Below are 25887 nucleotides of genomic sequence, written 5' to 3'. Positions count from 1 at the left end.
TAAAACACTCGCAATTGCGAGAAAGAGTCGGAATTGCGAGATAAAAATTACAATTGCGAGATATAAACTTGCAATTATGAGAAAAAAGTCATAATTGCGAGAAAAATGTCAGAATTGCGAGAAAAATGTCAGAATTGTGGGATATAAACACGCAATGGCGCTAAAAAATCATAATTGCGATAAACAGTCTATTGCGAGAAAAAAAGTAAAAATTGCGAAGTATAAACTCGCAATTGCGAAAAAGAAGAGAAAAAGAATTGCTAGAAAAAAGTCAGAATTGTTGGATATTAACTCACAGTAGCGATAAAAAGTCAGAATTGCGAGAAAAAAGTCAGAATTGTTGGATATGAACTCTCAATGACGATAAAAAGTCATAATTGCGAGAAAAAAGTCAGAATTGTTGGATATGAACTCGCAACGGCGATAAAAAGTCATAATTGCGAGAAAAAAGTCAGAATTGTTGGATATGCACTCGCAATGGCGATAAAAAGTCATAATTGCGGAAAAAAAAGTCAGAATTGCGAAAAAAAAGTCAGAATTGTTGGATATGAACTCTCAATGACGATAAAAGTCATAATTGCGAGAAAAAAGTCAGAATTGTTGGATATGAACTCGCAATGGCGATAAAAAGTCATAATTGCGAGAAAAAAGTCATAATTGCGAGAAAAAAAGTATAAATTGCGAGGTATAAACTCGCAATTGCGAAAAAGTCAGAATTGCGAGAAAAGTTCAAATTGTAAGATATAAACTCACATTTGTGAGAAAAAAGTCAGAATTGTGAGAAAAAAAGTTTGAATTGCTAGATATAAACTCGCAATTGCGAGAAAAAAAGTTGTATATAGGCGACGGAAACAAGCTTCCACAGTTCACTGCCCAGTCCTCAGGAAGGAACATGCTGAACACAGACACTGAGTGTGTCCTTCTACTGAGGAAAAACTGCACATGAAGAAGTCGTCTTTCTCTCAGCACTGCTGCTCTGCTGCCGAGAGTATCTTGAGATCAGGGAGAGATTATTGGAAGCTACAGAGCTAGAAAGAAGAAAAGGGTATGACAAATGCACAGCAGATAACCACGCTATCTGACAAATTAGAAACCTCGAGGACAAACAGGAAGTTAAAATTCCTCACAGAGAAAAACAATCACGAATCAGATTCCTATAACGCTGCACTTTTTCTCCTTTTGATTTTTGGCTGTTGGTTGTGTTGTGTAATGTGTCGAGAGTCTGCTTTAGAAAGGCTGCATTTAGCTGGAGTGTGTCCATCAGTCTGCGAGGGTTTGCAAACAGAAACACGTGTTTGCGCTCTCGTCCCTCTCTCTCTGCGCAGCGACTCGTTTATCTCGGCTGTCAGGTAAAGGGCAATGTATGCGAGAAGGTGAAACTTTCTCTCTCTGCCTTCCAACTACTTTTTTTAACTTTATTAAGCTTGCTGTCATGAAGACCACACACACAACTTCTGTGAAAGTGACGTACAGCGGGCCTCAGACACAAACACACAAACTCTTCATGCACATTTAATAATTTCCTTGACAAATACGAGGAAACAACAGTTGCTGAGCTGGCTGACACCGAATGTCATTCGCAAGAATAGCTAATGAGCCGTTATTAATTTATCAAAACTGTCATATTTTGAACAATCAAAAAGTAAATAAAAATGCATAATTTAAAGGGTGGATTTTCTAGATTCAAAACAACTTCAGTCAGCAGCATCTGTGACACTGCTAATTACTGTCAGTTTATAAAAGCAAGCAAAGAAAATGTATTTGTGATGTTAAAAACCATTAAGAACCTCCTGGCAACCACCTAGCAACCAGACACCTATCACAAACACTCTAGCAACCATTTAGAGGACCTAGCAACAACCAAACTATCCAAAACTACATAGCAACTTATAATATCGATATACACACATCAACTAAAACTGAACAAACTTAATGAAATAAAAATAAACATACAAACATTATTAAAAATAATAATGTTAATTAGTTAATTGTATTTTGATTATTCATTCATTTAATGAATTGTTAAGAAATATAAAATAAAAAAATGAAAATGATCGGAAATAAATAAACTAAAACTGAACAAAACTTTTTTTTTACATAAATATAATATTTGTAAAAAAAATTACAAAAGAACATATATTATTCAAAAATAAATAAATGAAATACATTTATTAAAAATAAATACAAATTTAAATGAAAAAAAACTGAAAATGACTGGAAATAAATAAAAACTAAAACAAAACAAACTTAAAGATATAAAGAAAAAAAAACATTTTATGTAAATGATTAATTAATGAATTATTTAAAAAGATATCATTCAAATCATTCAAAATATGAATTAAAAACTACAATAATATACAAATACTGAAAAAAAACAGATACTTAATAAAATATACATAAAATCAGTGTACTTTATTTAACATTTACTCTGGTGTAATGGCCTCCTTCCTCACTGTACGTTTACTGTAAATGCATTACAATTTTTACTTCTCACAAAACTGAAAAATGAACAGAATTAATTTTCAGTGATAAGTGACAGCATGTCAGCTTGTATTCATCACGGCCCATTTGTTTAACCTCTCATTCTGCAATACAACTCCACATTTAAAGTTCTGAAAAGCTGAGTTTTCATTGTTTACTGCTCACTGAAACTGAATAACTCCAGGCAATACTCTTATAATTGAAGAGCACATTTTAGTCTCATTCTGCCGTTAATGAAGGCTGCACGGGAAGAACACGCTGCCATCAGTGCAATGGTGTGTGCATTATGATAGCCATGGGCACTAACAGCTTTATGAATTTATTCAATGCATTTTGCTTAAATAAAAAGTCCAAACAAACAGGCCTCAAGGAGAAGGTTTGGCTCCGGCAGATGCTGTGAGTTTAAAGGTGACGGCACTATGTTTAACGCTTGGTTTACGCCTGAGCTTTTAATTAGAAGATTGCAGCGCTCGTGTGATGGGACACATAACACATGGTCTTATGGATGCTGGAGTTCATTACTAAGAGGTTATTCATCTTCAATGCCCTCACACTGTTGAAGCCTAGGGTTGAATACATAATTGCATCCCTGAAAAATGACGCTGCGGTGTTTTTCATTCTGATGCAACAGCTGAGCTGGGCTTCTGATGCTCACACACAGATCACACGTGTGTACAGAGATACACTAATGGGCAGCGTTTCAATCTGCATGTCCATTGCTTTTCATTATGGCACTGAACCCGAATCCTGCACACACACACACACACAGCGCTGATACTGTACATTCAAGAAAGCGGAACGGATTCATCAAACATTTTTAATCATAAAATACTATTTACGTCTTATTTTCTAACTTAAGAATTAAGGAATATTTCATGTTTTCGAAAAGACTCCTTACATTGCTATTATCTTTTTTCTTAGGAATTCAAATTCTTAAGAAAAAAAAATCAATCTTGATAAAATTCATAAAAAAACAAAAAAACATTTAAAGTTGGGGAGGCCTTGCGCTTGTTTTTAACTCTTTAAAGCTAAAATATTGAATTTGTTTATTAACATTAATATTAATACTAAATATTAACATCTCACATACAATCACAAGATGCTTGCAACTTAAAAAGTTAATCGATGGATACATTTATTGTAAAAATTAGATTTTTGAACTTATCTCAACAAAATAGTTATTTTACAATTTGTTTATATATGCAATATATATATATAGTTCTGAATTAGACTGCATTTTTTTATTATTATTATTTAATAATAATAGCATGGGTGAAGGGTCTGAACTATAAATACTTTTTGTTCAGGAATAAATAAATAAGTGAAATGAAATGAAATGATGAAATTATATGAAATAATGAAAAAAGATTGGTCAAGAAGAGTTCACAACATTCCTTTTGGCTATTAGTATTTTAATATTTTAGAAAAACTGCAATATAATCCTCATGTGTAAGATCATTGTGGTCATTCCACCAGATGAGCGGCTGATAATGCTCGTTCTCCACATTTCCCGATCAGAAACATGTCATGTTTCTTTATTTTGGAGGACAGGCAGTGGAATAGTCCATGATCCCTGTCTACTTTATCTCCGGGAGTGTGTGTGGGATTGGGTCTGACGGTAGTGTTGAGTGAAATGAACCCGCTGTTGTAGGTCACAGTCGACGGGTCACGAGGTCCACGGTTATATATTGACTTTCTATTACATGAACCTGGGGGAGACGGTAGCGTAGAGCGGACACACAAACAAAACCCACACATTATCACAACTACAGGGTTGGAATCAAGAACTGGTGCTAATTACAAATAAAATGATGACAATCTTGGTACATCTGTATTTATAGAGCCTATAAGTTTCCTTTACTGAATCTACAGCTCCACGCCACAATACATATTGTAACTTCTTATTTTTAAGTTGTGGTTTTCAGTATGGATTGAATGTGAAAGACTAATAATAGACATTAAATAGACAACGCATGCTTCTATTCCTGGTTGCACACACAACATACAAACATACAACACAACCAGTGTAGTGCAATTCATAACCGAATGAGTCATATGATACTGTTCTTTTAAAATGGCTCACTTCACTGAATGAACAACTGACTCACTCACTGAACCACAAGATTTATTTTAGGGGATGTCACATTTTTTTGTGAAAAAATGTTTTTTCACATTTTTTTGTGAAAAAATGTTTTTTCACATTTTTTTGTGAAAAAATGTAAAAAAAAAAAATTTTTTATAAAATATTAATATGAATAAATACCAAATTTTGACGAATAAATATGGGAGTGTGTGTATATATACTCAAAGATAAATCGCTGCTGGATGAATCTGAGACGAACCAGAGTCATTTCCATCTTGACTCACACAACACACACAAACACTGCGGTGCACTCCACAAGAGCTGTCCAACACACAACACACACTCTTTTCCTGCGCTCTCGTTCTTTCATCGCCACAGCCGCACGGTCAGAGCATCAGTTAATCTGGATTTCACATCCGTGTGCGGATCGATCGCAGCTCCGTCACCTGTGGCTTCATTTGGCCTTGTGTAACGGCTTTTGAGCTGCTCTAAATCAAACACAACCACACTCACACACACACACACAGTCTAAATCAGCAGCAGTTCTTCATCTGGAAAGCAGGACTGAATTAATCCGGTTTAATGAGGGTGGAATCTGTTAACACTGTCAAAAAAACTCATTAACATACCTGACAATGAAACAGAATTCATACTTATATGGTCATTTATATAATCATCCAAAGGTTTGGGGTCAGAAAGATTTTTTTTTTTTTTATGTTTTTGAAATGAGTCTCTTTTGCTCACCAATGCTGAATTTATTTGATCAAAAATACAGTTGAAATTGTATTACTATTTAAAATAACTGTTTTCTATTTGAAGATACTGTAAAATATAATTTATTCCTGTGATCAAAGACTCATTACTCCAGTCTTCAGTGTCACATGATCCTTCAGAAATCATTCTAATATGATGATTTGCAGCTCAAGAAACATTTCTGATTATTATCAGTGTTGAAAACAGTTTCAGGATTCAATTAAATAAAAATGTTCAGGATTCAGATGAATAAAACCCATTTATTTGAAATAGAAAGCTTTTGTAACGTATTATAAATGACTTCCAAAACAATTTGTCCTTGCTGAATAAAACGAATGATTTATTTTTAAAAACAATCTCACTGACTCCAAAAGTTATGAATGGTCGTTTGTGAGTTTTTAGAATGAGCTTTATATATATATATAGATATCACAGAACTGATTTGCATGTAACGACACTGCTAGTAATTTAAATCATTTATCATGTCCCTGAATTGCTGACTAAAGGCCTTTTTTTTTTTTACTTTCCATTTGACGCGATAAAGTGTTCATTTAAACTCGTGTTCATTTAGTCCTCTCTCCTCCACTCTCACACAGAGGTGATGCAGTGTTTTACCGCAGTATCTCCACACCTGATTTTACCATCTGCTTTTCTGCATGCCAGCAGATGGCATTTATGAAGTATTTCGCAGAATAAAACGCTCGCACCAAAATATGCAATTAATGTCTGTGTTCAGCAGAGCTCGGTGGCGCTGCACATCTTTAATAGTGCAATAACTGATGAGCAGCTACTGTGTGTTTCGCTTAGCCTTCATCAATATGGCCCCTACAGGAAGTGTTTAAGGACAAACTCTAGCGCTGCTGCGATTTGCCCTCAGCCACTACGTCTCCGTGTCAAACTAAGACTTAACGCAGACATTCCTGGTCTGGGACCGGGAAACATGAGGCCCCGTCTGTTGAACGTCCAACCATCTACACACACTGACGTGTGAGGGCTTTTCACGGTTACGTGAAGCTATGTGAAATGCAGCCCGCTTTACTTGACCTTAAACATTTCCCATTTGGATTCCCTCTCAGAATAACCTTAGGCTGTTGTTTTTGAAGAAAGTCTCTCCTGTGAACGAACGTTTGCGAATCATCTCTGCTGATAAAACCCCAAAAAACACTTGTGCCGCCTTGCGTAACTAGTCTTCGGTTTGGTCCGATAATAATGCCTGTTTTAATGCATCATTTGGAGTGAACGTGTTGAATGCACAGAGAGAGAGAGAGAGAGAAAGAGAGAGAGAGAGAGAGAGAGAGAGAGAGAGAGAGAGAGAGAGAGAGAGAGAGAGAGAGAGAGAGAGAGAGAGAGAGAGAGAGAGAGAGAGAGAGAGAGAGAGAGAGAGAGATCATGAAATGAACACAGCTCCCCCATCTGGCCAAGACTCAGCTCTGCAACAGAACATTAACTATCAAATTAGTGCAATCAAATTAGTTATACAAGTAATAGGGTATGTATACACACACACACACACACTATTCTATGTCTATTCTCAGACGTTTGGACCCCATTAGAACTACCAGATGATCTGCAAATACACCTGTAGGAAAAATTGATTAGAAAATGGTAGCTTAAATAGATAATTTTACACCAATAGGATTATACACTACATTTCAAATGTTTGGTGTCAGTAAGATTTTTTTTATTATTATTTTGTTTTAAGAAACTAGTACTTTCATCCTACAGGTACATTAAATTGATCATAAGTAAAGACTGTTGCAAAAGATTTCTTTTTCAAATAAATGCTGCTCTTTTGAACTTTCGATTAATCAAAGAATCCTGAAAAAAAAAGAATGTATCGTGGAAATATTTATAAGCACAATAGCTTTCAACATTGATAATAACAATAAAGGCTCTGGAGTAATGATGCTGAAAACGTACTTTCGCCATCACAAAAATAAATGACATTTTTAAATAATATATAGTTATTTTAAATTGTAATAATATTTCACAATATTGCCGTGTTTACTGTATTTTTGTAAGAGAGACTTATTTTAAAAAATAAAACATTTAAATATCTTACCCCAAATTTTTTAACAGTATTGAATGTCAAATGAAAGTATATTTGCTTTAATTGACATAAAATGTACCCAATTCACTCAGACCCCAGAGGGTTAAAACATACAAAAGGGTTTATAAAAAGCCAATAGCCTTTATTTTATGTCACTGCCTGGCAGAAAGGTGGCAGATGATTAACTGGACAGACTTTGCATTCAACTAGTGTGATAATAATAAACCTTACTGCATTGGCTCACTTGACCAGTTCAAAGAATCATTAGCGCCCCCTAGTGTCAAACATCTACTAATACAAAAGCACAATATGTTTTCAAATGTTATAGATTGCAAAATTGCAGCGTTTTTCTTATTTGCCAAGAATAAAATGCAAATATGTGACTACGGCCTCTCTCTTCTGAGTAAATGGGTCGATGAGGCCTGGGAAAGGTAATCGGGGGTAACGCCACTTCCCAGCGTCCCACCACACGCACGCCCGGAGGAAACGGGAGCTCGGGGAGCCGAGGGAGAGCAGGGCACTGGAGTGCGGTGTCTGTGGGAGCGCGAGGCATTAATCCTGGAAGTGGATGCGGTCGCCCACATGCTCGCTGTAATCATTTATGCTAAACAGACTGAGGAAGAGGAGAAATGGGACGGCGCAGCAGAGGTCACTCATTAACAATGCCTTTTGTGCTACAAAATAAAGCCTTCAAAACATCAAGTGAAGGGTTATGTGTGCTCATTCTTTATTTTATGGGGAGTGATTTTAGAAGCATTAAAGGGATAGTTCACTCATTATTTACTCATCTTCTTGCAATTCCAAACTACAGTTTAGACTCGAGTCACAGTGGGAGGCAAGATTATAAACAATTTAATTTAATTATTTTTATTTAACCACAAAAAAAAAAAAAAAAAAAAAAAGAGAGAAAACTTTGGGTGAACTATATCATAAAGCTATTTTATGTTCTTTATCTATGTTCAGTTTGAGGTATGAGACCACAAGGCAATTGACAACTCAAAGCACTACAAACAAACAAACACATAATAAATAAATAAATAAATAAAAAAAATAAAAAAAATTGAATATCATGTTGATCCTTCGTGACTTCTTTGGAGTAGATGTTATTAAAAAATATCTTAATACATCTTACGGTACATCAAAAATATTACATTATGTCTGTTGATAACAATAATTGCAATAAATTGTCAAGACTTTTTGATATTATATATTGTGTAGAAGTACAGCACTGCCAACTGTTTTTTTTGTTTTTTTTTTCTATAAAGAAAGTAGGTGGATAAAATGGATCAGAATGCAATAAATAAATAAAAAATTCTTTGAGAACAAAAGTAGACAGCGATGAGAGGTGATATAAGGTGAGCATGGTCATGTGGGTCGCTGAAAGAACTGCTCACACACAGATATGTCAGTATGATTTCATTTCTGCTCTTCACAATAACCCTGAATTTCCAAGCGCGATGCTCACAGGAGCTCTGAACTCTTCCTGAAGCACCTTGATATTCCTTACAGGGGATATGTGTATATCACCACAGGAAATTCAATTTCAGCTTCTGGGGCGAAATGAAACATCACTGAGGGAGAAGCCAGAGTAAAGTGACTGACGTGTCGACTGTCGGCGGAAGTTTCCGGAAGAATGAATTCTCGTCTTCTTTTCATCAGTCCGCCAGGCTGGAGAGTTTACCGCAGTCTTGGTGTGCAAAACTGGTTAAAATAGTGAATATGTCCATCATAGTAGTCTTGTTTGGATGGTTTTTAAACCAAACTGATTCAACGAGACATTTATTTATTACTTTTAAACGTGCAAAGACAGATGATCTGCCAGCAACTGAAGATCCAAATGTGTTTCATATTCACATCGATCTCAAGGTCACGCAGGCAGCTTATTAGCCTAACATATGAACCAAGCAGTTTGACAAAATTGTAACGGCCTAATTTATAAATAACTATAAATAAACATCTGGAGGGAGTGAAGCGATTGCGGAGAATGGATGGGAAGGGTGATTGCAGCACCGAGTGTAATCATCATGAATAAAACATGGAGGAACGCTGGTGATCTTGTTGATTTTGTGTGTGTTTGAGTGCTTGTGGATCGTCTGGGCAGGAATTGAAATTTCGCTCATCAAACACAAACGTCTTCAGCTGCAAACAAGCCACAAACAAACAGCCTGAGACTCTAAATAAAGCTTTAGCACTGCCAACGTGGAGCAATTCGACAGAAGTCGACGTTAGGAATACAAATCATCAGATGTGGACAGTAACAAAGTACATTTACTTGAGTGCTGTACTTAAGTACACTTTTTGAGTATCTGTACTTTACTTGAGTATTATTTTCTCTGGAAACTTTTTACTTTAACTTCACTACATTTGAAAGACAAATATCGTACTTTTTACTCCACTACATTTCTGTCAAGGTCCTGGAGTAGAAAGTAGTAACGTCAGTCAGGGGATGATTTTGGATGCAGAGGTTGTATTTTGGTTGGAAATGAAAGTCAGGTTGACGTCAGCATCCGACATTGGATTTTGGTTGGAACATCTGTCCAACGTTGGAGATTAACGTCAATCTGACATTGGATTCTGACATCAACCAGATTTCATTTTCACCGTTGGGTTTGGTCTCCTAAATGCGAATATTGTCATTGTTTTGGAGCACACTAGCTTATAACAGTAAGGCTGACATATTCATACTAAAAGCCAAAAAACATTAAATATGGCACTATTTGAGGGAACAGCCATTTGGGTGTCCGAAACCATTGTGGACGTTATTGAGTGACTCATTCAAGCACATTCAATCCCACTACTGGAACTGTGTTCTAGAAATAAATGTGATATTGATATGAGGGTAGCCATAGATTCAGAGGCATAAGGTACTGTAAGTATTACATACAACAATGCAACAATAAGACAATGCGTTGACATTTACTTTTTATTTTTGATACTTAAGTATTTAAAAACGAGTACTTCTGTACTTTTACTTAAGTAAAAATCAGTCTTTACAACTTTTACTTGTAACAGAGTAATATTTGACCAGTAGTATATGTACTTTCACTCAAGTAACGAAGTTGTGTACTTTGTCCACCTCTGCAAATCATATAAGTTCACTTAACGAATCTGGATGGATGGATGGATGGATGGATGGATGGATGGATGGATGGATGGATGGATGGATGGATGGATGGATGGATGGATGGATGGATGGATGGATGGATGGATGGATGGATGGATGGATGGATGGATGGATGGATGGATGGATGGATGGATGGATGGATGGATGGATGGATGGATGGATGGATGGATGGTGCACAATGAGATCAATATAGAAGGGATAAGGACAGTTCGTCCAAAAAATAAAAATCTTTTGTGTTTCGAAGAAGAAAGCAAGCCATACAAGTCTGGAAAAATAAGTGCCCTAAGCACATGTTTGTATATTTGACCAGCATAGAGAGAGAACATACAGCAAAGCCTGTGATTCTCTTTAATGCCACAAGAACAGAAGAACAAAGCCTGTTGGGAAACCAACACTACCTGCTGACAAAGGTACGTGTCAGCCGGAGGAAAGAAGCTTTTGACCGTTTTATCAAAAGCTGTCCACAAGCAACATGAAATGTTTTTTTTGAAAATGGATCATGAGTTTGCATCGTATGCGTTTACATATCATAAATAACTCTGTAAGATTCATAAGATCGCTTTGGGCGGCATCAAAGCACGTGGTTACAAAACACGTGAGCAAGAACATATTGAGGAAAACCTTCATGAAATGTCCCACTTTACATAGCAACACCCTAGTAACCACCCACAACAACCCAGCATCAAAGCAGCTAGTTTTGCATAAGCGAACAACACTCTTCAAAAAATCGTAGTTGTAGTTGAATACTGATTTTGTAACAGAAATTCATAGCAAAATACTATCTACTGTACCGTCTGCAACAGCTGCAAGGTTAACACAAAAATACAATTGTTTTTTATATGATCATCGGCATGCATTAATATTCTACAAGGTCACATTATACCTGAATAATTTGTCATTTTACACTGACTTTAGAGAAAATGCTTACAGGGATAATGCATGAAGACAAAACGTCATCTTCATGACATTATAGACACATAACTAATTAAAAAAGGTTCATGTTATATTTAAATATATATATATATATATATATATATATATATATATATATATATATATATATATATATATATATATATATATATATATATATATATATATATATATAAAATGTTTTTAGAAACATTGTATTCGTTTTATGGAAATCCTCTCAAATTCTCATTATTTTGTGCATATGGATGTTTTAAGTTTGTTTTTTAGGTAACTAACTTTTAATGTAGATTTGTATTATTATAATTGTTACTTTTAATCTAAATGTAAGGTAGTGCAAACATATTAAAAATATATATGATATGCTTAAATAATAACATTAAATAAACATTTTTTAAATATGTGCTTATTATTATTATTTATGTATTGCATTTGTTTTTTTTTTGGTTTTTTTTAATTACAGCAACAAAAACTTGAAGTGTGTGTGGAGGGTGTAATGGTATGGTAATGGCACAATGTATTTATTTATTTTTTTTAAATAATGTATTATTTTAAATACAGATAAATTCATAATTTATAATTTAACGTTTCAGTTTCCGTAACTTTATTGATTAGCCACATAAACTAGCTTTATAATCACAAGGTATTAAAAAAAAATGTATTTAATAAAAATCCCATATCATATATGACCCCAGTTTTGTCCCATCCAATTTGACTCATATCTGTATTATAAATAAAAGAGCAAAATTCAGCCCTCCTGCTTTCATTACACCCCTGATAAGTGAGCTTTCCTTAAATAACATTAAGGTCGCACGTTCGCCTTTCCTTCTGTGTCTGCTCTCATTCATCAAAGCTACGGCGTCGTCGATCCTAATGGCTGGTGTCCGTTTGGCCCTCGCTCTCGGACATGCACCGCGGCCCTTTCAGTGACCGGGGCCCAAACCGCTCCTTTTACGTCTGAATGGCCTTGGTAAATCAGTCTGTCGCCCTCCGTCCTGTTTTATTTGTCCTTTTTATCCCTCTCTCCTGGCAGATGTGGGGCCTGGGGCCGGCTGGTTATTTATCACCGTTACCTCTGGAGCCTGAGGTACGATGGAGGATGGGACTGCCATACATAAGTAGACCGCTGTGACAAAGTCAGTCTGGAGTGAGACAAGTGGGCCATCTATCGCAGTAAAACAAAGATCCCCGTGTTCCTCCATAGTCTTAAAGAGACCGGATTAATCAAAGAGAGCTCTAAAGACTAATATAACATCTCTGAGACAAAGACAGAGGCTTAAACGTGTTCGATACTGGCCTCTGTTGGAGAGAGTATTACAATATTCCCAAAGCAATCATGACCTGATTCATTATGGATTTTATTCCAGGCTTACTCGTAAAAAAAAAAAAAAAAAAAGTACTATGATAAAAACATGGAATAACATAGTACAGTGATGGTATCAGGTGTTATTTCGGCTATTATGAAACTGTTTACCTCAGTGTACCATGGTATTTACTTCAAAGTGCTTCAAAGAACACCATAGTTGAGCTCATGATTTTACTATGTACTACTGTATGGCCAAAAATGCATGGCAATGGTTCGTTTTGGTTAAAAACATCTTCAAAATCGTAATTTCCTTCTCTTTTTCCACGGCCTTCATCATTTATTTGAAGCAAACTATTAACACGGTATTAAATAAAACAGTAATGGTTCATTTAAATGTCTTGTCTTACAGTACGTTTTTATATTTTGCATTAAATACCGTTTTGTACCATTCCATGCTTTTTTACACACATTTCATAAGTTTGTTTTATTTTTATTATTTTTTCTGAGGCAATATTTAACCTAGTCGCTCTATAACTCCATTTTGGTACTGTATTGTTATTTGAAATAAGGTGAAAACACCATAATTGATCATTTAATGTATATAAATGTTTAAGAGTGCAACCTTAGCCTACTTATGGTAGCTAAATCAGTTTGTTCAAAGCATCAATTAAATATGAACAAATCAACTTATTTATTCATAAATATGCAAATAATGATTACTTTGCAAATATAAGTGGTTGCAAAATTTCCAATATATGACTCTGGATCACAAAACCAGTCATAAATCGCACAGGTATATTTGTGGCAATAGCCAACAATACATTGTACGGGTCAAAATTATCGATTTTTCTTTCAAGTCAAAAATCATTAGGATATTAAGTAAAGATCATGTTCCATGAAGATATTTAGTAAATTTCCTACTGTAAATATATAAAACATTTATTTTTGTGAGTGAATGCAGCACAATCGTGAACATATATGGACAAATTTAAAAGCGATTTTCTCAATATTTAGATTTTTTTGCACCCTCAGATTTTCAAATAGTTGTATCTCGTCCAAATATTATATATACATCAATGGAAAGCTTATTTATTCATCTTTCAGGTTATGTATAAATCTCAATTTCAAAAAATGTACCCATGTGACTGGTTTTGTGGTCCAGGGTCACATATAAGCTTGATTAATCATCATCAAATCCCATGTTGCTCAGTGTCCACTAGAGGCCGCCTCTAAACGCAGACGGTAATTACTGTCTGTCCTGTCAGCGTTTACTGGTGGACGATAACCCGTCCTCTCCTCTTGAAATATGGTCCCACCTGCCATCTGGCAGCGGATGACAGCGGATGACAGGTGGGAGGAAATACCACCGGGGATGCATTTATGGGAGTGTTGTGGCGATGACAGGCCAGGTGAGACCGGAGCGGTGAGGAGATGGATTGAGTGTAGAGGAGAGGGGAGGAGGAGAAGAGGAGGAGAGGAGGATCTACTAACAGCTGGTCAGTCACTTATGAAGCTGTTTATGCTGAGCGGGACAAATGCCAACGTAGACCACCACTATACAGAATCATTAATTACACAGGCGGAAACCATCACACGTCACGAGTGGATACATCTGTGCAACGACGAGTGGCCATACACACACTTTTTCAGAAAGTGTTACGCTTATATAACGCAACCCTCAGGATTTCCCAAACGCCCCGGGAGCTTGTTAGATCGCAAAAGATATGCCAATGGTGAAATTGGTTAAATAAAAATAAAACTAATAATAATAATTTATATTATTATTTTATTATACATTATTATTGGTTAATTAAAATGCAGCATATCTTGACAAATGAGGAAATGAGGAAACCACTTAAATTAGTTAATTATAAATTATATTAATATTAAAAACAATTATTATTAGTTATTATTCTTAATGTTTACGATTTATGTTAATACTTTGCTTTTGGTCATATTACAATGATGCACATAAAGAGATTACTTAATGCATGAAATATTTTAGCAAAATGTGTAAATCACTTTAAAATCAGAGTTGGGGGGAAAAAAAACCCTGCAAGTGTAATACTGGAAATATGCAAACTAAAAGCGTAGAAATCAGCGACTGAGCATGAAAATGGACTGATAAAATGTTAATGCAGAAAGGTTTCCATCACGCAAAAATCTACTGATCATATAAATATCAATAAAGAGCAAGCACTGAATTTAAATGACATATCAGACCTAAATGTGTTCCTGTACTTACAGTAGGATATAGAGTCATTCAGAATACACGATTTTCAAAAAGCAATTTGTAGTACATTAATTATAGGACTAACATGGGCTAACAAGAGTCTTTATCAAAGCAACAATGAAGGTTTATGGCTCGAATCTTAGAGATTTAACCAGGAACCAGATAATTACCCCAAAAATCAACTTGTGATTCAATGAGCAGAAATCACATTAACATATGGATGGATGGATGGATGGATGGATGGATGGATGGATGAGTGGGTGGGAGGGTGAGTAGATAGATAGATAGATAGATAGATAGATAGATAGATAGATAGATAGATAGATAGATAGATAGATAGATAGATAGATAGATAGATAGATAGATAGATAGATAGATAGGATATATACAGAAAGAAAGATAGATAGATAGATAGATAGATAGATAGATAGATAGATAGATAGATAGATAGATAGATAGATAGATAGATAGATAGATAGATAGGATATATACAGATAGATAGATAGATAGATAGATAGATAGATAGATAGATAGATAGATAGATAGATAGATAGATAGATAGATAGATAGATAGATAGATAGATAGGATATATACAGACAGAAAGATAGAAAGATAGATAGATATTGTCTATATAGATAGATATTGATATTTATAGAAATTGTCCTTTATTCACACCTAAAGAAAGATTTCTGATTGATGCGCTGCTGGTGGACATGATGATGACTGAACGCAGCGACAGGCAGAAGATTTGAGAATATTTCAGAAGATATAAGAAGAACTGAGAAGATTTGAGAAGATCTGAGAAGATTTGAGAAGATTTGTACCCTCTGTCAACTTCAGCTCCGTTCCAGCAGGCCAGTCCGTCTCCAGTGCCCAGGTCGCTCACACACAGCAGGTCCGCCAGGCCACCGTAGAACGTGCGGTACAGACGCAGACTGCTGAGGAAGTCTCTGGAGACACACAGATGAGTGTGTGTCAGTGTGTGTCCAGTAGATGGCGCACTAACACAGCTGTTTAATGCTCATGCTGCTTCAACATACACACACATCCTTATGCAGGATCTAGAAATAACACTAAACAAATCAATCCACTGTCTTAAAGCATGTTTTTAAAAAGAACTATATTTATATTTTGAATATCTTGTATCCCCTTGGTATATATGACATATTAATTAAAAATATTATGTGAGGAAAAATTTAAGTTATTAATATTAAAACATAGTAACCATTATAAATGAAATATTACATTAACATATACAATATAACTATAAATTATACATGTATAAAGACCCATTACTGTATTTATTGTATTTAAAAAATCTTTATTCAAGTGCGAGACAAAAACTAATTATATAATATTACTAAGACATTTTTTTTTCAAAATATTATACAGAATATTAATTATTTAAAATATTGTAATAATATATAAAATATTTTTATACATTATATATGTACAAAGACCAATTTATATTGTATTTATTTTATAAAACATTTTATGTTTTTCTCTTTGGGTATTTATATTAATGATATTATTAGTATTATTATTATTATTATTAAAATATGTTTTCAAAAATACTATTATACAAAATAATGATCAATCAAAATATATTAATATGTAAAATATGATTATTCATCATGTATGTACAAAGTCCAAATTATATGGTATGATATATGTATATGGGAGATTATATGGTATTAAGACCATAAAAAATAAATCAAATAAAAAACACGCTTCGCTACGTCCAGAGCTTTGACGGTGTATGAGTACGTGTGTACAGTGTGTTGATGTGGTTTCCAGACTCACTTCCTCCAGTTGCTGAGTGTGTCCTCTGTGTTTCTGCCCACTGCCTTCAGAGGAATGGAGTCTCTGCTGTCCTGAACGCTGCTCACCTGTTCCCGCTCTCTGCTGGGGTGACCACACACCTTGTGCACCTGCAGAAGTCACACACACACACACATGTTAGTCACAGGCCGAAGCTCAGTTTGCAGGTCAGACTCAGGTGTTGATGTGGGTGTAGTATCACGATCAGCCACTAGGCGATGCTGTTTTTTAACTCATGGGATTCGCAATCTCGTTGCCTCTGAAAGGTCAACTTTGAGCCGGGTTCTCTAATGATGATCTGGGGCTGGACTGTACAAGTGAGACGAATAGAGAGCATTTCTTTCTACAGGACTTTGGATTTTGAAAAGGACAAACGTGACTCAGTGAGTCTGTAGTCTCGGCATCAGATGGCACGTTCATCAGTTGTTCACAGATTGTCTGGTTTGCAGATAAAAACGGCAGATCTTCATTCTGCCTCATCTGATGCCGAGTCGTTTGAAACTACCAGATCCAATCCGACTGTACACACAGTTTCAGGAGTCGAGGTGTGCAGGGTTTATCATGCAGACAAAGTTGTGTTTACAGAATGCAGCTCATTCAGAGTCAAAACTGTATTACTTAAATTAAATTATATAATAAATAATAAATATGTCTTTGTATATATAATAATATTAATCATATATAATATATAATACATTATATATAAAAGACCAATTTATACTGTATTTATTTTTTTTAAATACCATTTTATTAATATATAGATAAAAAAAAATATTATTAGACAAAACATTAATTTATCACATTAATATCACTTTTAAATATTATAATATTAAGTATATACAACTATTATTAGTTGTTAGTTAATTAAAATATTAATATTTAAAAAAACATTTTTTTATATAGCCTATATATATAGTTTTGTGTCCATCAAGTTCCAAATTCATTGAGAAATAATCAAATGAGATGAACAACCTTTCAATTCTCACATATTTAGGCATGTGATAATACATAAAACCACATGGCTTTAATTGAATTTCCAACAAAAATAACTATATTATGGTTTGTAGGAATATGTACAATTATTCATACTGTGATATAATATTTTGGTCATACTGTCCAACACAATGTGAGACCACTTCAAAAAATGCTTTTCTTACTAAGAATTTTTTGATATTTGGACTGGAAACCAGACAAAAATACTAAGTGAGAAAAGCATTTTTTGCACTGACTAAACGGACAATAATAGGTATTTGTAGTGTTTTATGAAGATCATCATCCCTCTTAAATGACACGGGTCATATAGAGTGTTTTTACTGGTCTAATACTAGCCGTGATGTCCAGCACTGACCCTAACCAATGACAACACCTTATTAGAGACTTGATTCTGATCCAGTTCCACACCCCGACCCCTGCAGATCAAGTGTCACCCAATAGCTGACAAAGCCATGCGGTTTAAAGGCTTATTTCTGCTTGCACACACACACACACACACACTGTCTGCAAACATTTCAGCACAGCACAACACGATCTGAAAACATGCGTACTGGATCCCACAGAAGCCCACTATGGTTTCTGGCAAACTCAGTCTGCATGTGGCCAGAACACATCAGCGCGGTCGGCCGTGTCTCGGCAGCTGCCCACACCGAGGGTATTTTGGGCATGTTCTGGGCTCGCTGGCAGCATCATGGCATGTGTGTGTGTGTGTGTGTGTGTGTGACTGCGAGCAACTGATGTTCAGGCCGTCCCGCATTCCACGCCGTCCGAGCTGTAGTTACACACGATGGCTTTTGAGACACGGCTTGAGGAATTTCCAAGGCATGAAAATTGCAGAAATGCAAAGGCCAGTGTTTAGGTTTAGTGCTTACCTAATTGTGAATGCAAGTCTTTTGGACGAGCCACAGCCATAAAAGTAAATGAACATTGAGTCTTCAGGGTTTTATAGACTCAATTAAATTCAAAATCTCACATGTCACATGCTGCCATCAAGTCGCTTCAGAAATTTTGTGAAAAACTGAACTGGCAAATGCATCAATTTATTCCAGCCAAAATGAGCTTGAATAGGGCTTTTCCTGAGGACTTAATTTATGTATTTTTCTTCAACATTGGGTACTTTTATGCCCTGTTCTCATATTAATTTTATGGAGAACATGGCAAACTACAATTTTAATAATTTTTATGTGATACTTTTCAGCTGAATTATAGCCTATGTAGATTTCATTGATTTACTCTTGTCCCAGAAACTTTTAACTTATATAAATTATCAGATATTTATAATTAAGATGATCTAAACAAAAGTGAAAGATTAAATAATAATAATTGACAATCTTTTTATGTTTGTCCTCCATCATTTACACCACACTGAAACAATTCGGCCCCTAATAAAGATTTCAGTTTTTTTATTTATTTTTTATATATATATATATATATATATATATATTTTTTTTTTTTTTTTTTTTTTTTTTTTGGAAAAGTCAAATTATGCCAGAACTGAGAAAATAATATGTACTAATTTGTACTTAGAATACATAAAAGGATAGATATGAAATTAGTCTTATTTAGTTAGTATTTTGGGGTTTTTTACTCTAAATATTTAATTTTCAAAAAGTCCTGGCAAAAGTGCCTATAGATGAAGAAACATCTACATATATTACATATTCATATACAGTAAATATATTGATTGATTGATTGAAATATACGTTCCTGTATCTCCAACAGTAGAGTATGGCGTTAGCAACAGCAAGGTCATGGGTTCGATTCCCAGGGAATGCATGATCTGATAAAAAGCATACTTTGGATAAAAGCATCTACCAAATGCATAAGAGTAAATGTAAATATCCCCAACAGTAAAATACTTCTTTGCATCAAAGAATAATGACAACAGCTGATGCTTTTATCCAAAGCAACAGTTCATTTACTGAGGGTCATTTGACCATGAGAAACCTGGAGTCAACTCATTAGCATCAGTAGTGACGTCTTATGCATGATCACTTCGGATCCTACAACCTGTGCTTAGTACCTGAGCAGAAAGCCGGGGTCCGTTCCTCTGTGCGTGGGCCACTGCGTCCCTCACCAGCCCGTGGACTCCCAGAAGCACTTGCTCCAGGTCTTGTGCCCCGTGCATGCGGGTGGAGAGGGTCTCTAGCGACCGCACGAACTCCCTCCAGTGGGCGTCCACTTCGGCCAGGCTGGCGAGACACCCTCGGACCACGTTGAGGCAGTAGCCCATGCAGGGCTTGCTGGCGGTCAGACCCTGGCAGTGTGGACAGTAGCTCATCCTCAGAAGGCCACGTCTGCATTCACGGCTGAGCTGAATATGGTCGGTGGTGTTGATGACCTCGATGCCCAGGTGAAGCGCCTGCAGAAACACTCGTCCCGGCAGAGAGGCGCGGGAGATGTGCGTGGCGAGACGGCCCGGGGCTCCACCGTACGGCACCAGATCCCGACACGCAGCGCGGACACACTCGGCGTACGGCGGAGACAAGCGGGACAGACCCGGCTCGACCAGTCGCTCGTAAACGAGAGGGAACAGGGCGTCGAAAAAGCGCTGTGAAGCTTCTTCCAGGCTGAGCTCGGAGCCCAACACGAACAGCCCCACATCTGTGAAAAACTCCCCCACGGGAGCCGCCGCGGGTCCGGCCAGGTCCCGGTACGTGTGGAGGAGGACCGTGTGAGTGTGGTTCTCCGCCTGACGCACCAGAGAGTCCACGGTTTCTGGAAGAAAGACAGAGAAAAGATGTGAGAAACAGTTCAAGGGAAAGTTATTAAATTTAAAAAAATATAGATTTTGTTGTTCTTTGGAATAGCATAGCATCGAAGTCAATGTCTACAAATTAATAAAACAGAAACTTTCAAGTGCTATACTTATAGTCCAGTCATTTTAAGCCAAAATGGGGGTCAACCTTGAACAAATTGCAAGAGAAGCAAACTCAACTAATTTTGTATCCTCAATATGTCCTGAGTAAGGGAAAAAAAGCCCCGAAGAATCCCATTAGGGGAAAGTTTCGAAAAAGGCTGGTTTCTAAAGTACTTCTTCCTGTCTCTATGTATTAATGCTCATGGGTTCCATTCAGACCTTAACATTAAGTGTTTTACTGTTATCTGTCAACAAGATTCAACAAGACATTTTCACCTGGCTATACCCAATGTTTAGATCTGTTGTGGTATTTATGCAAATTAGCACATACGTAATTAGATTATGCACCGTTTGTCCATGTTAACAAACTATTTAAAAAAATTGTAATACATTTTTTGTTTGTCTTGATGCAAGTAATCAACACAGTAATTTTCATGGTGATATCTAAAGGTTACATTTTTTACCTTATTGACATAAGATAAAGAATGAATAGGCGTATGAATAGGCTACCGCGACCCGGCCCCGGATAAGCGGAGGAAGATGGATGGATGGATGGATGGATGGATGAATAGGCTATATTTGGGTCTTTTTCGAAACTTTCCCCTAATGGGATTCTTCGGGGCTTTTTTTTCCTTACTCAGGACATATTGAGGATACAAAATCAGTTGAGTTTGCTTCTGTTGCAATTTGTTCAACCTTTTTTTTCATAAAATGACTGGACTATTATAAGTTTGTCCTTTTAAATTGTTCAATATACACTCACTGGCCACTTTATTAGGTACACCTGTTCAACTGCTTATGAATGCAAATATCTAATCAGCCAATCACATGGCAGCAACTCAATGCATGTAGACATGGTTGAGATGATCTACTGAAGATCAAACTGAGTGTCAGAATGTGGAAGAAAGGTGATTTAAGTGACTGAATGTGGCATAGTTGTTGGTGCCAGACGCGCTGGCCTGAGTATTTCACAATCTGCTGATCTATTGGGATCTTCACACACAACCATCTCTAGAGTTTACAGAGAATGGGCTGAAAATGCCTTGATGTCAGAGGTCAGAGGAGAATGGCCAGACTGGTTCAGCTGATAGAAAGGCAACAGTAACTCAAATAACCACTCGAGGTATGCAGAAGAGCATCTTTGAACACGTCAAACCTTGAAGCAGAACACACACACCACTCCTGTCAGATGAGAACAGCAAACTGAGGCTACAATTCACACAGATTCACCAAAACTGGACAATAGAAGATTGGAAAAAAAAGTTTCTGCTGCAACATTGAGATTGTAGGGTCAGAGTTTGGTGTAAACAACACTAAAGCATGGATCCATCCTGTCTTGTATCAGCGGTTCAGGCTGCTGGTGTTGTGAAGGTGTGGAGGATATTTTTCTCCAACATTTCTAATAATAAGAAGTGTTTCTTGGGCACCAAATCATTATATTAAAATGATTTCTGAAGGATCATGTGACACTAAAGACTGAAGTAATGATGCTGAAAATTCAGCTTTGATCACATGAATAAATTACATTTTAAAATATATTTTAAACGATATTACAAAATTTCACAATATTACTGTTTTTACTGTATTTTTGATCAAATTAAAGCAGCCTTAGTGAGCAGAAGAAACTTCTTTCAAAAACATATGTTTATGTTTTTTTTTTTTTTTTTTTTGCACAGTAGTGTACCTTTAACATTTGCATAAAAATGTCAAAAGTTGCAATATTCTCTCTGGTTCATGCTATGAGTGTCTAAATCTAACAGAAATGAGTCCCAGACCCTTTGAACGCGGCGGAGCAGAGAATGGCAGTTCCTGCAGGCGAGCCCAATACGAGATGCCTTTTTATCTGTGTGCAAAGAGATCTAAAGAGATTCCTCAGTCCAGAGAGAGAGAAATAAAAAGAGGATAACAAGACAGAAAGAGCTTGAAGATACAAGGGTGCAATGATGCCTTGAAGCGCTCTTCATATATCCGAGCTTACAGCGCATTGAGAGATCATCTGCCTTTTTATTATTCTCTATTATGTCTGTTTATGATGCCCAAAATCATCTTTGTGCACATTCTCCAATCACTCAGTGCTAATTCATATGCATTGATAGGATAAACAACAGTATCTCAGAGAGCATTATGTTGGAAATGACTCATAACTATTGAAGTTTTAATGGCCTTTGGTTTTATTATGTTTTCTGTGTCTTGTAAAATAAGTGTGTGACTTGAGGATATCATAAGTGATATATCTTTGTGAATATATACTGAGTAATATATTTGAATCCAAAACTTTTATAAATGATGCATTCTAAAAAAAAGGACGAGGAAGACGGACAGAGAGGAAGATGGAGAGAAGGGCCAGATATGCAGAAATAACATGACGCCCGATTCCCTGTGGGAATCTTTTAGCCTGTGGATTGAGCACGACTTCCTCAGTTATAACAATATCTTTGCTGCGCTTTTTTTGAGCCCCTAGAAATACCTGAAGAAGAACAGAACAGCCGGCACTCCTGCGTCTTCTCGTTAACCCTAGCAAAATGAATCTGAGAGGAAACACTGTAAAATTATACCAAACGTCCTGGATAGTTGCTTAATTTATAAATGTGTGTATATATATATATATATATATATATATATATAAAATGTAAAAAAAAATGTTCATTTGTTTTATTTATATATAAACACACACGCACACACGATACATATATATATATATATATATATATATATATATATATATATATATATAAACAAAAAAAAATATATATATATGTATTGTGTGTGCGTGCGTGTGTGTGTTTATATATAAACAAAACAAATTAACATTTTTTTACATTATACATTTATACGTTGAATGTAAAAATTGTATACAAAATTAAAAAAATGTTTTGTTTAATATATAAAAAAGCATGTTTTAAACAAACTAAATACTTTCATAAAAATATTCAGACAATTTTAAAAATATATTACACAATTATATTTCATTTATTTTATACATTTAATTTTAAAGGTGTTATATTTTAAATTTAAAGTGTTAACACTATTCTTATATATATATATATTAGGGCTGTCAAAAGATTAATCGCGATTAATCGCATCCAAAATAAAAGTTTGTGTTTGCATAATATATGTGTGTGTACTGTGTATAATTATTTTGTATATATAAATACACAGAAATATTTGCATACATATACTGTATATATTTATATATCATTTATATTATATATAAATATAATTTTTTTATATATAAATTATACAAAAATCAACATTTTTCTTAAATATATACAACATGCATGTGTGTGTATTTATATATACAAAATAATTATACACAGTACACACACATATATTATGTAAACACAAACTTTTATTTTGGATGCGATTAATCGCGATTAATCGCAACCCTAATATATATATATATATATATATATATATATATATAGTAACCAAAGTTAAAATGCATTTTAATATTTAGCAGTTTCATTGTCACATCTGTATTTGGTTTATTGTCATTGAGTGTTTATTTTTGTTTTAATGTATGATACTTTCTAAAGGCGCAACATAAGGACTATAATGTATTATAACTGTATAACAATTATTCATGAGATTTCAAGGAAAAATGAATGCATTAAAAATACTTTAATAAAGGATTTAACTAAAGTGTTACTTACCGCAATGTTTATCTATAATGTTTGATTTGAATGAGATTTGAATGAATAAATCAATAATAAAATAAACTTTTCATTAAATTAAAAGGGTGATGATGGTCAGACCCTCATTCTTTCTTCGCACCCCGGCCAGTAACTCAACAAATCCAATTTTTCTTTTGGCACTTGATGAGTGTAAATGTTGGCCCCCGATTGTTGCTTTGCACAAATTACATTGCTTGCATGCTCTCTATGGCGTGAATATTTTTAAATAATAAGTGTCTGACTACAGCTTTGGATGTGTGTGGGTAAGATGGGTCAGGGTGACTGGGGCCGAATCAAGCAGAAGGGTGAGACTTTGCCCTAAAACTGTTGTGCGGAGAAATATGTGAGTCTGAGAGCCGAACACATCATGTGCCTGTCATGGGTTGTGGTGTAAGTGTGTGATGAGGGTGAGAAGTGTAAAGAAAGAGAAAGACAGATATGAAGGGGTACAACAGGGTGCTTTTATCATAAGCGATATATATTTTTTGTGAATATATACTGATTAATGCATTTTTAAATCTAAAACTTACTCAAATGACCCAGCCTAAAAAATACAAAAATAATAGTAAACATTCAATTCTCAATCTATTTAATTCTGAAAATATATTTTTTTTCTTTGAAATATACTCTACTGTTCAAAAGTTTGAGGTCAGTAAGGTTTTAATTTAAACAAATTAATACTTTTATACAGAAAGGATGCATTTAATTGACAGTAAATGCATTGATAATGTTACAAAAGATATATATTTAAAAAAATAAATGCTGTTCTTTTGAATTTATGAAAGAAAAAAATCTTAAGCAGCAAATCATCATATTAGAATGATTTCTGAAGGATCATGTGACACTGAAGACTGGAGTAATGATGCTGCAAATTCAGCTTTGATCACAGGAATAAATTACATTTTACAATTTGTTCACATAGAAAAAAGTTCTTTTAAATGATAAAAAATATTTCACAATTTTAGCTGTTTTGACTGTAGTTCAAATAAATGCAGTCTTGGTGAGCAGAAGAGACTTCTTTAAAAAATATATATATATTTTTAAATCTTACTGATCAAATTCACGCTACGATCTTTGAGGAACTATTTAAGCATAATACTATTATTCTTTAAATAAAACAAATGCATCTCCATCCCTGAAAACCTCCAGTACAAACAGAGACCTAGATGTCTTTCCATGTAATTTTACCTAGCGATCCACAAGCACACTTCAGCACTAGAGAGGCACTCGATCCGCTCGCTCGCTGAAAGAATGACCGGCGGCGTCATGAGAAACACAGGTCAACAGATTCTCAATGCTACTCCAGACTAGTGTCTCATCTAGTGCTTGCAGTGGCGAGGACAAAAAGAGCACAAATGTGTAGGTGTCACGCAGTGAAATGTGTGAGAGGATTAGACGCATTCGATAAGTTTGGTCTTGGCCGACTACTGAGGGTTTCACAGGGATTAGAAACGGCTGATATGGGCTGGGGGGGGGGGGGGGGGTCAGCGTAGATGTTTACCAAAGAGCGTTAATGAATCCTTCTACTAGACCGCAGAAAGACAGTATGTCTGAGCATGTGTGGGTATAAAGATGGAA

General features: G+C 35.3%; 1 protein-coding gene across 2 annotated transcripts in view; it reads right to left on the bottom strand.

Moving 5' to 3' along the window:
• The window catches only part of gpc5a (glypican 5a), a 160064-nt gene that overhangs the window by 94357 nt on the left and 39820 nt on the right, over positions 1-25887 (bottom strand). For both annotated transcript variants that reach the window (XR_013819645.1, XM_079856740.1), the window contains exons 3-5: positions 19799-20493; positions 16765-16892; positions 15786-15911 (exon numbers count right to left, since the gene is read on the bottom strand). Coding sequence is in view for 1 of the 2 variants with exons in the window: in XM_079856740.1 (XP_079712866.1) it covers positions 15786-15911; positions 16765-16892; positions 19799-20493 (949 nt within the window). In the remaining variant the exon portion in view is untranslated. The remainder of the gene's footprint in view (positions 1-15785; positions 15912-16764; positions 16893-19798; positions 20494-25887) is intronic.

Source organism: Squalius cephalus (assembly GCF_949319135.1).
Source record: "Squalius cephalus genome assembly, chromosome: 2".
In the NCBI taxonomy this organism is placed as follows: Eukaryota; Metazoa; Chordata; class Actinopteri; order Cypriniformes; family Leuciscidae; genus Squalius; species Squalius cephalus.
The sequence above is the reverse complement of the archived record's forward strand: the minus strand, read 5'-3'. Positions and strand labels throughout refer to the sequence as shown.